General features: G+C 43.7%; 1 protein-coding gene across 1 annotated transcript; it reads left to right on the top strand.

Annotated features, from left to right (window-relative positions):
- The first annotated feature begins 60 nt into the window (after positions 1-60).
- Positions 61-10689, top strand: csnk1e (casein kinase 1, epsilon). The gene is made up of 11 exons (XM_044014471.1): positions 61-415; positions 2005-2102; positions 2820-2930; positions 4268-4416; positions 6039-6267; positions 6359-6529; positions 6626-6774; positions 6873-7074; positions 7591-7736; positions 8885-8950; positions 9354-10689. The coding sequence occupies exons 2-10, from the start codon at positions 2027-2029 to the stop codon at positions 8915-8917; spliced, it is 1266 nt and encodes a 421-aa protein (XP_043870406.1). The 5' UTR covers positions 61-415; positions 2005-2026; the 3' UTR covers positions 8918-8950; positions 9354-10689.
- Positions 10690-11355: the final 666 nt, after the last annotated feature.

Below are 11355 nucleotides of genomic sequence, written 5' to 3'. Positions count from 1 at the left end.
TCAATGGTGTAAACTGAGGGAGAGAGAGAGGGAGAGGGATGGGTGGAGGTGTGTGAGTGGGGGAGACAGGAGAGAACAGCAGCAGCAGCAGGAGAAGAAGAAGCAGCGGCAGCAGTGAGAAGAAGAACATCCTCAGTTTGTGGATTAACCTTTAAAAAAAACGTAATTCGTGAAGAATCGATCAGGGTCGCAGGATTCGGATCTGCTCGGTTCGACTCTAGTTAGTTTGTTTTTGGGAGGAGGAGGAAGAGGAGGAGGAAGGTGTGTGTGTGTGTGTTGTTGTTTTTTTTTATTCTGTGGTGGCTGAGGTCACACATCACCGAGGTTATGGTCTGTCCGGAGCCGCGCCGATGCGTCGCTGCCCACGGTCCTGAGTGAGACGGATCCGGGAGACCACGGAGCCTCAAACAAGCCGGTAAGGAGGAGGAGGAGGAAGGGGAGTAAAGGGGGGAGAGTAGCCTGTGCTGGTCAGCCTGTGTGTGTGTGTGTGTAGTCAGTATTGGGGCGTGTTAGGTGTGGGTGCGGTTGTAAGTGGAATTTATGAGCACATTTGATGGTCAGTGATGGATGAATGGTTGGATGTATGGATGGATGCTGTGTGTGGTGCTTTTTGCATTCAGCACCTTCCTCTCCCTCTTCTCCCTCCTCCTCTTCCTCCTCCTCCTCCTCCTCCTGTTCCTCTTGTGCTATCTGGGGCAACTGCATGAAGTAAAAAAAAAATAATAAAATAAAAAAATGGTGTTTCTGCAGTCCTTTGCAGCAGCAGCAGCAGTTTCATAGCACTGACACTAGAACACAGCTGCAGCTCAGAGAAAGAGGGAGAGAAAATGAGCTGCATGGAGGAAGCTGAGGTGAAGAAGGGTTTGGTGATGTGCAGCAACAGCAGCAGCAGTGTCTGCCTCTGCCTCCCCTTTCCTTCACCGTGTCTAAAATGCAGCCACAAACCAGGGAATATTAAGCTTTATCAGCCGTTTATTGTGATGCCAAACTGCCTTGTAAAGCGTTGTAAAAAAGTCCCTGTTTTGTGGCCGTTCACGCAGACGAAAGCTCTGGCTCAGGAAGACATGACTCATTCACATTTTGTCAGGCGACTCCACACAGAAACTGGGAGTTCACAGGCACCAGTCTGCTTTGAAGAGGAAGAGAGAGTGTGTTGAAGAGTATAGGGGCGGGTCAAAAAAGATCCAATTTGGTGATATGTATCGTCATCCTTTCCTCGTGCGATACGCGGCCAGAGCTCTCAGATATCGATACTGTAATTAACAAATTAAGAGTAAACAGTGCCTGCCCAGTCCAAATGAATGAGGGGAAACTTGTGCGGGAAGTTACCTGGCCTCAAGAAGAGGGAGTTTACAGCGGGATAATGGCGGAGAGAAGCTCCAGACTTTGTTCTCTATGTTGTGAAATGATAGAGAAATCCTTTCACGTTAACATTTTGCTTTCTTGCGATATATTTATTATCACAGAATCGTCGTATCGCGATATTATCGGTACCGTGTATCGTGTGCCCTGTGATTCCCACCCCGAGTTTAGATGCAGATCACCCTCGCCTCACGCTCACCCCCAACTCCACGCTCTGTTCTCACCTTTCTCCGTGCACTTTCTAAACCACTGTTGGCCCACATTGGAAATGGCTCATATTTATATAGCACTTTTCGAGTCTTGATGACCATTCAGAGCTGAATTCACCCATTCACACCAGTCCACTTGTCCTTGGGCATGTACATCGACATGTAACCTAGCGGAGCCAGGAATCAAACCCACAACCATCAAGTTGAAAGACAACAACTCGACTCTACCTCACTACGTCACGCCTTCATCTCTCTTGTTTCCCACTTTTATTTTTCCTCAGTGATAGCAGCTGCAGAGGCCTCATATACTGTAGCTCTTTGAGTCTGAAGTCTGCAGCTTTGCACCACTGTGTCCTTTTACTCTATTGATCACCAGTGATTGATGACAGCTCTGTGTGTGTGTGTGTGTGTGTGTGTGTGTTTACCTTCTCAGTGAGGTGAAGCGCTCACAAGCCATGGAGCTGAGGGTGGGGAACAAGTACCGCCTCGGGAGGAAGATAGGGAGCGGATCCTTTGGAGATATTTATCTCGGTGAGTTATTGTTGTTGTTTGGGTTTTTTTTTCATAATAGTTCTCAAATTTCTCAGGTTCAGAGTTGTGCAGGGGCGTTGCAAAGCAGGCGATTGTCTGGGGGCCCCCAAGTCGAGAGCAAGGCCTCCTGAAAACGACTGACTACCTTAAGATGCTACTAGACCTGAAATTAAGTTTGAACATATTCCTGGAATTGTCTCAAGAGGTTTTGGTTTCTCCAACCACAGTTCGAGCCAGCGGGGGCATTCACACTGAAAGGAAATTGGGTTTCGGAACCTGAAAAGTTGTTTCCTGCTATGAAACTTGCAAGCAGTTGCGTCATCAGTAGGCGTGTCACTGCAGGCTGTAGACAGAAGTTGCCACTTGGCTTTTATACACTGAAACACAAACACATACTCATGGGTAACCCTCAAACTAACCCCCCTCATACCATAGCAGTGTTGATAACTAATTCTGCTGCTTTTTCCCTCATGTATATGCTATGTTTATTGTAACACCTTCATGTAAACACCCTGTTTATTATCTGTGTTTCTTATTCTCATTTTAGTACTTAGACGTATGGATGAATGAATGTATGCACCTGAAGCGAAAGCGCTCCAAAAATGTCCACAATGACAATAAAGAATGTAATCTCCTCAATGTGACACGCTGGACCTTTAATGCGTGAACAGCTAATTAATGGCTGCCGTCCGTCCGCCTTTTTCTTCCTCTCATTAGGTTCTAACATTGCTACTGGGGAGGAAGTGGCCATTAAACTGGAATGTGTGAAGACCAAACACCCACAGCTCCACATCGAGAGCAAGTTCTACAAGATGATGCAGGGCGGAGGTGAGACGCGCCTCGTTCATACTGAGAGGAAGCGAAGGGGTCAAAGGTGAACTGAGGGGTAGAGATGCGGTTGTCGAGGAGACGCGTACGAGGCTGTCTCGGGACGCCGAGAGACGTCTTTGTGTGGAATTCGACTGCGTTTGAGTCCATTTAGGTCTTAATGAAGGATATTATTCATGCGTCCGTCGAGCAGAACGGTCACTCGTCGCGGCCGTTTGATGCCGACGAGGTGTTTTAAGTGTTGAATGTTAATGACGCAATTAATATTGGATAAGATTCATCTCCACAGGGAGAGGTCACGTGTTAGAGCACGAGACGGGCGGGAGGGAATGATACGGATTTAACTTTATCTGTGCAAAGCGAGAGTAAATCACAGTCAATTCACTCATAAATATGCTGTGATAGGATAAATATGCATAATATTTACAATAAACATAATAATACCGTAAATATGTATAATACGTGTATGTATATATAATCTCTAAAAGCTCCTTGTTAATTCTGGAGTTAATTAAAGAGGTTTTAATGTATAATTAATATAAATGTATATAAGGCAGAGTGTGTGAAATGTGAATTTTTTTTTCATTTGGCCTCAAACGCTAATTTAAGAACAGTCATCACCATAGAAACAAAAATCACATGAATCACAAATACAACACACACGCAGCTGTTCTGCACTGACTTACATTCTCTAATCTTAACCATAACCAGTTAAACCTAACCCTTAATCTTAACCTAAACTTAACCTCAGAAATGAAGTTCTTACCTCATATGGACCAGGTTTTTGCCTCCATGAGGACTACTGGTCCTGACTTATGCCAGAGAAGGCAATTAAAAAAAGTTTAATTTAGATTTCTAAAATGAATAAAGGACTATTCTAAATTTAAACTGTAGCAGTTGTTCAGCAGCTCAACGAGTAAATTTGACAGAACTAAAAGTTGATATAATCGATCATCAATAAAGCATTGAATTAACTTCTTCTTCTCATCCTGTCGTCACCGACAGGATTAGGCGCACGCAATTATCATTCCTGTAACTCCTAGACCGCTTGTGATATCGAGAAAGTTCAAAAACCACCCACATAGCAGAGAAATAGAGCTCTGCGCCCATATTCTTGTCATTACGGTAGAGCCTCAGGACGTCTGCACAACAACCGTCCAATCAGCAACAGACGAGATTCACCAGCCATGAAAATCAAAATGAAAATCCAGACAGCCTGAATCTCATGATGGCCTTACAGTAAAGAGGCTGAAGTAAACATTGATGCACGATAATGGATGTACTGTATGTTGCAAATTCACTTTCTCCTCCTCCTCCTCCTCCTCCTCCTCCTCTAGTGGGAATCCCGTCTATAAAGTGGTGCGGAGCCGAGGGCGACTACAACGTCATGGTAATGGAGCTGCTCGGCCCCAGTCTGGAGGATCTGTTCAACTTCTGCTCCCGCAAGTTCAGCCTGAAGACGGTTCTGCTGCTCGCTGACCAGATGGTGAGGCAGACTGACTGACGGACTGACAGACTGACGGACTGCTGTCCACAAACAATCGTCAGAGAGTCCCTCAGTAGTAAATACTGACCCTCAAGGCCTCACGGCTGCGAAAAAGCAAACAAATAGATTCAAATTGAAAGGTTCATATTCTAAAGTTCCAGTTTTTGGAGCAGATCTTCTAATACGAAGGCAGCAATGTTTTTAACGCTAAAGCTCAACATTAAAACTTAATAGTTTTCATGATAAATGAAGGCTTGGAAGAGGAGGGTGAGGTGAGAGAGTTAAACCTAAATCAGTGCTTCTCAAACTTCTTTACACCAAGAACAACCTGAGAAAATACTGAGCTCTTGAAGTAACACTATTATCGCCAACGTTAAAATACAGTAGTGTAAATTAGGGATTGAGACGATATTAATTTTTGTGTCTGATACAAGTCATTTTAGACCATTTATGAACTACACTGCAAAAAACGAAAATGATTTACTAGTGTAATTGACTTGAATTCAGTGTATTTATATAATCACGCCTCCCAATGTTTGGATTTATTTACTTAATTAAGGCTGAAGATGCTGAAGATAATTTGACTTAAATGTTTTCTTGTTTCAAGAAAACTTAACAAGTGCCATTTTTTCTTGCTGCACTGGCAGATCGTTTAGCTTGAAACAAGTAATTTTTCCCTAATAGTGTTTTTTTAGAGGCATTTTTTTAGAGTGTATGAAGCTGTTAACAACACATTTGTGCTGAGTCATTTCAAAGATATAATTCTCCAACTGTGTATAATAAATATTGTTTTTTTTTATTGTATCAGATTTTACATTTTAATCTGTGTGATGTCCAATACAGTCAATTTGACAAGGTGACTCTAATTACAATTATTTATTTATCTATTATAAATGTATTATTGACTTATCTATTTCTGATTTTTCTCCACACGCACCCCAGTTTGAGAACCGTGGCTTTCAATGAAAATATGCCTCTGCTTTTTGGACTACAACTGAAGGGATTTAAATTTGGTGAATAACTAAAGCGTCGTAATCTTAAGACTTTATCTTTTCATAAAAGTTAATTCCAATCTAGGACACAATCTGAGAAACCCACAGAGCGGCCTAATCCTCACGGCAACCTGTCATCCTGCGGCGTCTTTTATGAGCATTTTAATCCTGCATATGTCAGTCTTTAGTCTACTCTAAAGACTGACATAAAGGTCTACGCTGACCTCCTTTCCTTATCATTCTGTTCTTTCTCTCCTCTCCCCTCCTCTCCTCTCCTCTCCTCTAAAGGGGCCATTAGTACGGTTTTAACTGTCCCATAACATGAAACGACCTCTGTATATCTGCAGACAGGCTGACAGTGTTATTGATCAACACCAGCGAGACTCAAACTATTATTATTCCAACAGACAGTGAGAGTTGTGGCCTTTCAAGTTTCAGTTTTCAGCTGTAGATCCACAACAGTGGGAGTGTTAATACCTGTGTGAGCCGAGACCTGTAAAATATAGATGATTATGTGAAAATAAGTAAGTGTTCATTAGACGCTGAGGACAAAGTTCTTTTAAAAAACAATGAACATAACGCACCTGTACTCTCTTGTAATCTGAGATACTTTCTGTCTCACCGCTGCAGATCAGCAGGATCGAATACATCCACTCCAAGAACTTCATCCACCGAGACGTGAAGCCCGACAACTTTCTCATGGGGCTCGGCAAGAAGGGCAACCTCGTCTACATCATCGACTTCGGCCTCGCCAAGAAATACCGCGACGCCCGGACGCACCAGCACATACCGTACCGCGAGAACAAGAACCTCACCGGCACCGCCCGCTACGCCTCCATCAACACTCACCTGGGCATCGGTAAGATGGCTCATCACCAGGTGGAAGTGTCCACCGTGGAGGAAAACCTTTTCGCCTCCTCACCCTCTCCTCTTCTTCTCCTCCTCCACAGAGCAGTCGAGGCGAGACGACCTGGAGTCCCTCGGCTACGTTCTCATGTACTTCAACCTGGGCTCGCTTCCCTGGCAGGGGCTGAAGGCTGCCACCAAGAGGCAGAAGTATGAGCGCATCAGTGAGAAGAAAATGTCCACCCCGATTGAGGTGCTCTGTAAAGGATATCCCTGTGAGTACACTGTGCGTTTTCTGACCTCCGCCAGATCAAACGCCTCACCTGTCCTCGCTTAGACTCCTCTCGTGTCGTTGTCTTGCGTTTCCCCAGCCGAGTTCTCCACTTACCTGAATCTGTGTCGCTCCCTGCGATTTGACGACAAGCCGGACTACTCTTACCTGAGGCAGCTCTTCAGGAACCTCTTCCACCGACAGGGCTTCTCCTACGACTACGTCTTTGACTGGAACATGCTGAAATTTGTGAGTGCCCTGCTTTTGGAAAGTGTGTCTAAGTGTCTTCTTCTTTTTCTTCTTCTTCTTCTTCTTCTTCTCGTGTTCACTTGCCTGCTGTTCCTCAGGGAGCCAGCAGGACAGCAGAGGATGGAGAGAGGGAACGGAGGGAGGGAAAGGATGGGGAGGAGCGAGCGGGAGGAGGCCAAAGAGGAGCCGGTGGTCGAGCTGTGCCGTCTGGTCCAAACCCTTCAGCGGCCAACAGGGTCAGGAATGAGGCAGAAGCTGCTGCGTCCTCCAACCCGGCTACACGTGGTGTCCAGCAGTCAGGTCAGTATGTTTGGGTGTTTGGAAGCGACTGTGAAGAATAACAGCCTGAAAGTTTGAAGGGGCCATATTATATTTAGTTTTTTTATTGTGCTAATGAACAGATCACAATGTGACCATCTGCAGCCTCCTGACCGTTATTTCTGTATGTTTCTTCATTAATAGACTCATTTTGCATCATAAATACATTTATATTGTGAACTATTTATCGTTCCATCTCAAATCAAACACTTTTGTTTTGAAATGATGTGAAATATCAGCATAAATAGGATTATTTCGATGCCTTTTTCTCAAAAAGTTAGATTTTTTTCAGTGTTTTTCAAGTTTTTTTGACCAAACTAGACACTCAGTGGCCATTTCGGGTTTGAAACCGCTGATCTAGACCAAGAGTAAAACACTGCAGTCTCATTTTTCACCGTCTTGGCTGCAGCCCAGGCGCCTCAGCTGTCGTGAGAACCTAGGCTGCAGTTCAGTTGCAGCCATATGTGTCACTAAGTGTGTCTGAATTTGTGTGCGCAGGTAACCGCTCACCACAGGCGGGCAGAGCCGAACGAGCCGAAAGAGAGAGGAAGGTGGCCATGAGGCTTCATCGTGGAGCCCCCGCCAACGTCTCCTCCTCTGACCTCACGGCACGCCTTGACCAATCCCGCATCACGGCATCACAGGTAGTAAAGTCCCCGTGATATCAAAATCACAACATTTTTTGTGTTTTAATCACTTAGATGTTGCGGGAATTCCTCTTTGCGGACGACAGCTACCACTCATGAAGACATCCAACACACGTTGGACCACACTATAAGCCTCTGTGAGACCGAGGCCATTGTTCCAACCATCTCCATCACTTCAGAACCCTGCTGCACTCCCCCCCACCACCTGTAACCATAGACAATATGGAGATCAAGACCTTGGAGAGGTTTTGCTACCGAGAAGCACCACCTCTAGCCGTGGATCTCTGGATAACGAGATCTGCTGTCTACAGAGCTATGGTTTTGAGTTCCCTTGACGGACAGGCTTTCAACACTGGAATGCCTGAAGACTGAAGGAGGGCCAGCGTGGCCCGGTGAGACCCCTTCTCCGCTTTAAAGATAACCTGAGGAGATGCAACACTGTCGCAGTAACCTGCGAGGATACAGCGTCTGACAGGGGAGAGGTGGAGGCACCAGGTCAGCCAAGGCCTCCAGACCTTTGAAACAGTCAAGAGCTGCATCAATCCAAGATGAGAAGAGAACGCAGAAAACACATCTCACCTCAACACAGGACAAAACTCTCTGCACTATCTGTGAAAGAATGTGTGTCCCAGGGAGATGGCGACGCTCCCTCATGAGGAGCCACGCTAAAAAGGAAATGACGACCTGTCTACTCATCCGTCGAATCAATGGGAGAATCCATCGTGTTGCTTGAAATGTCACCGACACACAATATCAGAATTTCCATTGTTCCTATTGGATTTTAGAGGTTGCTATGCCCTTGAATCCACTTTGAGAGTTTTGATGTGTTGGGGAGTATAATAGGTTACATCCTAAATCGTCCCAGGTTGGATCCTTGTTTTGCTCCACCTCTTTATAATGCATGGTGAGACTCCCTCCAGTGGTTCTAAGAGAAAAGCTTGTAAGAGGAGAACGACTGTGTGAACTGCTCGTCAACTACATTTTGTCCCCAAAAAACACAAAAGAACTTAAAGTCAGAGCATCAATCAAGGATTAAGAGAACTAAGAGAGGGCGTGGACGAGCTCAAATGTTAAATTTAGGGTTTTTTGTGTGTCTTTTTTTCTTTGTTCTGCTTCAAGCGTCTCATCTTTCCGTCCGTTCGCAGGTCAGTGTGCCGTTTGAACATCTGGCAAAGTGAGGTCGTCCTGGCTGACCTGCAGGTCAGCAGCAGGTATGGACATGCAGCGCACGCACACACAGAGCGTGTTTAAACAACTATCCAAATACCTTTATAGTACCTTTAAGAGAGGAATCTTTGATTATTGCTTAAATGCAGCTGCAGTGATTCAAACAGCAGTGGTGAGGTTTGTCGTTTCTGCTGAAAAGAACAAAACTACTAACTACTAACCTTTTGTTAACGCTTTTATTCAATTATTTAATGTGTACAAAGAAATGATAAGATTGACATACTCACTGGCTGTAGGAATTCAAATAGCAGTGACGATTATTTGCTTTTCAACTAATAAGAAGAAATGCAGATGTGCAGACATTTTTATTTGTTTATTTAATTATTCAATCGTACAATACCAAACTAACATTTTTCTTCCTTTGCTTCGTCCCATGTGCTTCTACAGCTGCAGGGTATCACATACCGCTCACTTTTCAAATGGATGAATGAAAACATGAATGAGTGGCAGAGGAGGAGGAGGAGGAGGAGGAGGAGGCGTCACGGGACGGTGGCGTCCGTGTGTCTGTCAGTGCTGTGTGAGCGTTCTCTGTATTGAAGGAAAACACTGAAGTCATGGAAAGAGAGAGAGAAAAACTAGACTCTTGACTGGAGCTGCTTTTTCAGGGCGTGGCCAGAGGAGGAAGGGGCAGGTGAAATGCCACACAGACCGCGCCCCTTCTTTTTCGTTCGCGCCATCGACTCAGACGCTCAACTTGCAAAAAAAAAAGTGCACAAAATGGACTAAACATCAGTTACTCTGTGGTTTACACCTGTGTTTAAATAAAAACAACGACAACAACTGTCAACCCTGCTAATGTTTGAGAGCTACATCTGCTGCTTACGGTGTTCTTGATTATAAATAAACATATATATATATATATGTATACATACATATATATAGACGACACAGTGGACCTGGGAGAAGGAGATGACAGAGAGGAAGTGCAGTGAATGTGAAGCAGAGCTGCTTTTTTCTTTTCTTTTTTGGTCTGTAAACATCCGTGTCTGTCTCTGTCTGTGTATATTCTCGTCTTAGATATTGGTTTCACCTTCAGCTTTGCTTTTTTCGGGAGTCAGAGGAGAGAGAGAGAGAGGTGGGACTGTGTGACTGCAGATCAAATTTGAAAAGAAAAAAAAACAAAAACAAAACAACAGTCATCTGTCCCAGATGTGAGGACCTTTCAGTTCAAAGTTGACGTGGAATAAGAGGAAATAAGACTGATTTGAGCTGGGGGGGACACAATGAAGGGAGAGCCATATGGATTGTACGATATGATGAAGCCTTAGTCCAGCTCGTAACTCCAGATATGAGACGACTTGAGAGTGTTAAACGATCTCAGTGTTGGTGTTATTTTGTTCTTCAGGTTTGTTTCTGTTTGTTGGACATATCTTGTAAAAATGTGTAGATACCTTTTTGGCCAGACAGATTGTTTAATGACGTGAGAGAAAAAAAGAGTACTGTTTACCTCCTGAGAACTCTGGTTGTGAATACGTGAAATAAATAAATAAATAAATAACCTTTAGAGCCTGCCACGTGTGTGTATGTGTGTGTGTGTGTGCAGGCAATGACTGAAAGGTTCTTGTTAATAGTTTGAAGGGGGTTTTGAACCCACAGTAGACTTCTCAGGACGGATGGAAGGAGCTGACTGATGTCCTGTACATTTCTCGACCATGCTTCACCTTTACTACTATGATATTTGTGTATATTTTATGAATCAATAAAAAAAGGTATACACAGCTTATACGGGCATTCTGATTGTTGTCTCCCAATGGCTGTATGTTTACATTATTCACTCTTACGTTCAAGCTGCAGTCGGCAGGTTTGAATTTATTAGCTTTTATTTAAGCAGTTTTGGTGCATCGGGTTTATGTGGCTGCTGTAGCAACATGTCTCCACAAAGATGACAAAAATTACCTGCAGTACATGTAAAAGGTACATTCTAAGGCTATGAAAGCCAAATTATTATTATTATTATTATTATTATTATTATTATGTGATTATTCATACAAACATACTTGTTTTTTTCAATTCTTGCCAATAAAAAAATGATAAAATATAGTATATCAAATCCCATTTAATGCAGAAAACAAATGATGTGTTTTGATGTAGTTTCGTATAATATTGTATCATATTTTAAAAGTGTTCCTTCAGCAGGATGGAACAAAACTGCCACACACAAAAAAGGAACAAATAAAATTAAAAAAAATAACAAAATACGACAATAAAGCTTAACATTTTAAATATAAACAGGTTAAAAGATAACCACAAAAACCATGTTATTGTTTAATCTTTAATGGTTTTCTGGACCCAGAATAGCCCCCGCGCATGCGTAGGACTCTGCTCAAACCACGCCCTATTTCTGTAATAGCCAACGTGTGATTGGCTGATGCGTGGCTCATCCTCGCGC

This window comes from Solea senegalensis, linkage group LG18 (genome assembly GCF_019176455.1).
Source record: "Solea senegalensis isolate Sse05_10M linkage group LG18, IFAPA_SoseM_1, whole genome shotgun sequence".
NCBI lineage: Eukaryota > Metazoa > Chordata > Actinopteri > Pleuronectiformes > Soleidae > Solea > Solea senegalensis.
This window is presented reverse-complemented; position numbering and strand designations above follow the sequence as displayed.

Excerpts from the sequence above, each read along its gene's own strand:
- csnk1e (XM_044014471.1), top strand. The coding sequence starts at position 2,027 with ATGGAGCTGAGGGTGGGGAACAAGTACCGCCTCGGGAGGAAGATAGGG. Across the intron at positions 2,931-4,267 it reads CAAGATGATGCAGGGCGGAG|TGGGAATCCCGTCTATAAAG; the intron begins GTGAGACGCGCC and ends CTCCTCCTCTAG. Across the intron at positions 7,075-7,590 it reads ACGTGGTGTCCAGCAGTCAG|GTAACCGCTCACCACAGGCG; the intron begins GTCAGTATGTTT and ends TTGTGTGCGCAG.